The sequence below is a fragment of the Phocoena sinus genome, chromosome 15 (assembly GCF_008692025.1).
Source record: "Phocoena sinus isolate mPhoSin1 chromosome 15, mPhoSin1.pri, whole genome shotgun sequence".
Taxonomy (NCBI): Eukaryota; Metazoa; Chordata; class Mammalia; order Artiodactyla; family Phocoenidae; genus Phocoena; species Phocoena sinus.
This window is the reverse complement of record NC_045777.1, coordinates 35,677,422-35,683,421: the sequence shown is the minus strand read 5'-3', so window position 1 is coordinate 35,683,421 and position 6,000 is coordinate 35,677,422. Positions and strand designations below refer to the sequence as shown.

At 38.2% G+C, this 6,000-nt stretch overlaps 1 protein-coding gene across 1 annotated transcript in view; it reads right to left on the bottom strand.

Moving 5' to 3' along the window:
* Nucleotides 1-1,363: 1,363 nt before the first annotated feature.
* PLCB1 (phospholipase C beta 1) overlaps nt 1,364-6,000 on the bottom strand; it is a 699,731-nt gene continuing 695,094 nt past the window's right edge. The window contains 1 exon segment of the mRNA XM_032606422.1: nt 1,364-4,640. Coding sequence (XP_032462313.1) covers nt 4,413-4,640 — 228 coding nt within the window. The 3' untranslated portion in view covers nt 1,364-4,412.

The following is a 6,000-nucleotide window of genomic DNA, read 5'->3' as shown; positions in this document are numbered from 1 at the left end:
AAAATTTGAGAGCCACTACCAACTGGCTTCACAGAAAAAAAAAAAAAAAAAAAAAAGACTTGAGGCATGGAAATCGTTTAGAACCTTGGTAGGTGGTGGTGGGGATGGTGGCTGAACTTGGGTATTAGCAGAGAGGATAGAAAGTGAACGAAGCTGGGGGCTATTCCACAGGGTCAGAATTGACCGAGGTTGGTGAATTATTGGAATGGGGATGATAGAGAGCCAGCTGTCAGTGATGATGCCCACCTTTTGGCTTGGGCAACTGAAGAATTGGTGTTGGTTTTATTCACTGATGAAGAAAACAAAGGATGTGGAGCAGGTTTGAGTGTAAGGAAATTCAGTTTGGTGTATACTGTATGTGGCAGATTACATTTTCCAAAGATGCCTATATATTCATGTACTTCAGTGTAAGTGACACTGCTCCCAAAGCGAGATGGGGTCTGTATTTGTTCCCTCCCCTTGAATCTGGGAAGGGGCTGTGAGAACACCAATGAATGGGGTCCAGCAGAAGTGATAGTATGCAATGTAGAGGTTCAGTCATAAAAATTTTGATCCAGTTTCTGCCTGGTTCTCACTTGGGAAGCTCATACTTGGAGTCCAGCCAACATATTGTGAGAAAGCCCAGGCCATGTGGAGAGGACACATGTTGTGGTCCAGCCCGGAGCCCCAGTTAGTCTCTCAGTGATGTATCATCAACCACCAGACATGAAAGTAAATTAGTCTTTGGAAAATTCCAGCTCCCAGCCTTCTAATCTTCCAACCGAAGCCCCAGATATCATGGCGTAGAGACACGACATCTCTGCTCTGCCCTGTCTGAATTCTTGACCCACAAAAACTATGAGAGATTAAGAAATAATTCTTATTGCTTTAATCCACTAGGCTTTGGAGTAATGTGTAACATAGCCATAACTAACTAACATATTGCAATTGGAGACATCCTCATAACTCAAATGTATATTTCTTTTTCAAAAATCAGTGTGGCCAACTCTTTTTTTATCTGTTGTATGAAGAAACTTGCATCAAATACTCTGTCAGTTCTTGTCACATCCACTATTTGTCAAAAAACTTTTGAAAATTTTTCCTTCCTTAGCTTTGGTCAAGGAAGGAGGGGAGGAAGGGAGGATTCTGAATATGGGAGTAATGGGCAAGTTTAACGCCATTTCCGGAAGGAGGTGGTGGACTGATGGAATGATGACAACTGTGCCCTCCGACCCAAGCATTGCAGTCTCCTGATTTCCTGCACAGGCACTGATGTGCCCCATCAGGGTGGGCATTACTTCCCTAAAAATTGGTATCAATGCTGCTCCCACCTTCCTGCCCATCAGAAGAAGTTTGGCCCCAACACCACGAAATAACAGCTGGGTTGTGTTAAGAAATTTTTATTGTTTCCTTTGGATTTGTGATGAAAGCACATAAAATTACAAGTGGAAGAAACATCATGCCACAAAATTGCATAGAATTATTACAAAAATGTGAATTATGCATTTTAAATAATTTGAGCTAGAAGAACCAAAATATGTACATTTTAAGAGCTTCAAATACTTTGTTCTATCTTTTTTTCTTCTGAAAAGGCAAAAGTCACAATGTCCGATCCATCACAAACAATATTTATACAGGGCACAGGCACAACATTGAATCCAAAGTAACGCAAGCAATGGCCCTTTCTTTCGAAATTATTTAATGACAGCTTATCTATCATAGGAGTATTAATTAATGTATGGTGATGTTGAAATGGTGAAATGAACTGTTAAAAACCAAAAACACATGGCATGTCATTAGAACTTTGAAAATTCTCAGTACATGGCCCAACCCATGCTATTCTCAGTAGTGTAAGGGTATCATAGGGGCATAGTCTAATTTAATACACAGCTCTACTCTCTATTATAGGAAAAACCACAGTACAGAATTTCACACATTCAACAAAGAACAAGGCAAATACAGAAAGGCACAAAACTGCACATCATATAGACCCTTTTTCTTTATCTTAGTCTATTTCAAGTAATATTAATATTATTAAATGATAGTATCACTGTAGTAACTTCAATGATGCAAGATGGACAGTGTTACGCGCTACCCCCACAACTGCAAAAAGTGTCATTGTACAGATATAAAAATGTGACTACAGGAAATGGCCAAATACAAACATATTGCAAAATGACTAGAGTCACTAAGGTAATGAAATCCAACTACCAAAACAGTTTTGTGTAAGTCAAGGTTATTCAACTTCAGTCTATCTCTGGACTAAAATGTGATACAATGTTCTGTAATAATCACCATTGCATTTGGTTATTAATGCTATTATTAGTTCATTCTTCTGCAATTTTAGCCAGTCTGTAATTTTGTTTATAAAAATGCAGCATTCTATTTTGACCATTCTTGCTTCCTTATGATTAATGCCTTTCTTTCAAGGTGCAAAAGTAGAATGATTTACAAAAGAGTTCTCATTCAGTGGAAGTTAAGTTTTATTAAGTGTCTAATTAACACCCTAAATCCTTTAGATCAAAATATAGTCATCTCCAAAGGGGATGGGATTTTTTTCCCCTTGTGTCTCCCTAGATGTGTTTTTTAATCAAACACTACTTCCTAATGTTTGAACTAAGCCCTCATTTTGATTAAAACTTAATTGTGATCCCTAGTTATTGCTTAAAGTTAAATAGAATAATTTCCATAAAAATATTAAATTCTTAAAACACAATTTTCAGGACACAACTAGTTTTTGTGTTTTAAAATGTTTTACTAAGCTACAATCAGACAGGTTTAAAGTAAAATAAAACTGCACATCTTGCTTCAGGGCTTTAACTTCAATGTTCTTTGTGTTACTCTCTAAGTTATATTTTCCTCTATATAATTATTCTCTCTTACTTAAGACCTTTCAATAATGTTTTAAATCAGTTTCACCATAATATAATTTGTTTCTCCTATGCCACTTAACATAGGAACTTAACAAAAAGACAGTTAAGTGAATTAAATGTACATAGGAAATATATAATGAAAGATTATTTTAATGTGAGAAATAAATTGAAATCTGTCAGATTTAAAAATTATGGAAGATACTAATACATTTCCATATTGCTGTCCTATACATTTTTGTATATTCTGACCATTAAAACAAGCTTAAAATACTTAAAATCCAGTTTTTGATCTTACAAAATATACATCAAAGTCATCTTCTAAGTTCTCAATCTACCTCAACTTGCATCAAAGCCTCCATCAATTGTTTCTTAGAATTTTAATGTAATTTAATATCCACATAATATAGATATTTGACCATTTTCTTCTCTGTCATTGAATTGGTTTTACGTCTTGTGGAAGAGATCTGGATTATTGCCAATTAAGAAACTCATATTCACACACATATGAATGTGTGTGTGTGTATGTGGTGTATATGTATGTACTTATATGGCTGAGTGCATACATATATACATGTAGATAACATATACCATTTATATGTGGGTCTGTGTAGTCTCTAGATAAATATTTAATCTTTATCTCTATATTAAAAATAAATGAACCATAAAGAAAGTCAGACAGCAAAATAACTGCTGGAACCTATTCACTCTGATTGAATCTCTGCTCATCATACATCGGCTCAACTATTTTTATTCAATTAAAAAGATCTTTGTAGTTGTTTAAGGATTTTAGGCCAATAACCAATGAGTACCCAGACTTTGAGTGCAAATAGTCGACTCAGATAGCACACTGCCTGGAAGTGTGTGGCCAACTTGCTCACACAGCCAAATGTACAAGTCAGGTTGCCAAGTCTGGGGATGGCTTTACTGGACAAGGACACAATCAAGGCAGAAAACCAGCTTATTTGAGCCACTGTGGTATCAAGTAAAGCCATGTCAGCAACAAATACACTGATGACTCTATGATAAATAAATTGCAAGCCGCCAGTGCTTGCAAAGCAAAGGATGAAACAATTTAATATGCATGTTAACTCGAAGATATGGTAGTTGAGGGGCAGTTAGGAAAAAAAGTGCTCAAAGTTGGCTGTTCAATAGTGTTAAATAGTGCTATGCATTTCTCAACTATTTCTATTACTTTGACATACTTTACACCAGAGCTTCAACTAAAAACATGAGCTTGCTTTTCTTCAAAGAAGACGCTGTCCTTCATTAAATGTTCCATGGAGCCTGGAAGTTGCCTGCTTTGAATTTACTACTGGAAAGAAAACCAAAATCCCACCACATACATGCACTCTTCACTAGCAGACCTGCAGTAGTTTCCACATAACACATGGAGCCTGGGTATGGGGAAGCTGAATGGATCCTTCTGGAACTCTCCCTCCAGTGTGGATTTTAATCTAAGGGATGCTTCTCAGGAAGATGCTCCTGGGCAGTGATCTTTGTAAGAGAGAGTCCGATGGAGCTGGAGTGGCCATGCGTGTTCTGAAGGCCAGGAAGAAACAATCACAGGGGAGTATCAAATTCTTTTCCTGGGTTTTCTCCTTCCAGCTTCTCACTGGAAGGAGGCTTGTGGTTCAGTTTTCCAGGGTCTGAGGTCAGCAGTGGAGGGGCAGAGCTGTGATTGCTGTCCTCACTGATCTTCCCTTTCATGGCTTCCTGCACGAATTCCAAAATCTCCAGGGGCAGCCTTTTGAACTTGTCTTGGTACTCCTGCTCTAGCTCCACCTGCAGCTGGGAGACAGCAAGAAAGAGGATGATTTTATGTCATTTAGGTTTCTATAACCACCCATGTAGAAACTCCTTGAAAGAGATGTACAAAGAGGGGAGGGACCAATTAATTTTAATATCATGATGTGAAACTGAGGTTCGTTGGACATGTCATTTGTTCACAGCTAAAAGTCACCAATAGCTGAGGGTATCAAGGTCAGCCATGAATCAGGCTGGGAGAGCCACAAAGTCAATTGGAGTGGACAGACGGTCAAGGCGTGGGCTTTATGAAGTGCAGCCTCATCCAGAGGCTGTTTCTAACCAGGAGCTAAATGCATTTTACAAACTGAGCATACTCATATAGTCAACCTGAACTTCTATCTTCACTTCTTTTATCACCTGTTTATTCTGATTCCTTTTTTTCTTTCTAATTTTTATTTGCTTCATAAACCGTTTTACCTACCTTTTAAAACTGCCTTCAAATTTATCTGTTTAATGCTCTGGAGAATTTTCAGACTTTTAAAAGTCACAGAACCCTTTCTTCAAATGCAGGCTTATGCTGGCCTGAGCCATAAAACAAGTAAAAGCTGGGCATCTGGTAGAAGTGGGGTGAGGGGTGGTGGGTGCTGCCTGCTAGGACGCTCTGCTGCTCAGAGCCCAGATGAAACCCAGGATTTTGAATAAAATTCTCTCTGCTTATTGAATGATAAGCAGGGAGCTTAATCTTAGATACGGCGTGAGAGACTAAATGCTTTTCCTAAACGCCCAAGATCTTGCATTTCTCAGCAGCTCCCGGGTGATGCCAATGTGGCTGTGGCTGGTCTACTTTGGACACACTGACGATCTTCCTGTCCTGGTTCTACTCTGAGCTCCCAATTCTACTTTTGGTCTCAATCCTGGCTGTATGTCCTCTATCTGCAGCATCAGTGCAGTCTGACCCCTGACCACCTGGGATGAAGATAGTCCTCAGGTCATCTGCCCTGCGGTGTCCTGACCCCCCTTTCTTCAGTGCCAGCAGCTTGAGAACATCCCCTTTAGTTCAATTCCTTTTTGTTCTCGCTTCTATGCCAGAGAAGTTTTGCCAAAATTAGTACAGATCAGTAATCCCTTATTATTATGTATTAAGTATTATGTATTAACTTTGCCAAACTTAATAGAGATCAGTAATCCCTTATCTGCAATTCTAAAATCCCCAAAATTCTGAAATTGAGAAGTTTTTTATAAATTTGTAACAAAATCATTGACTTTGATATAATGCTATTTATAATCCTTATTTAATCCCATTTCTTGTGAATGTCCATACACGGTACTGTAGACATATTAATTTGTTTGATTATGAGGGTGACCCGGCCCCCCTTGGGATATAATGCTTATGGTATATGCA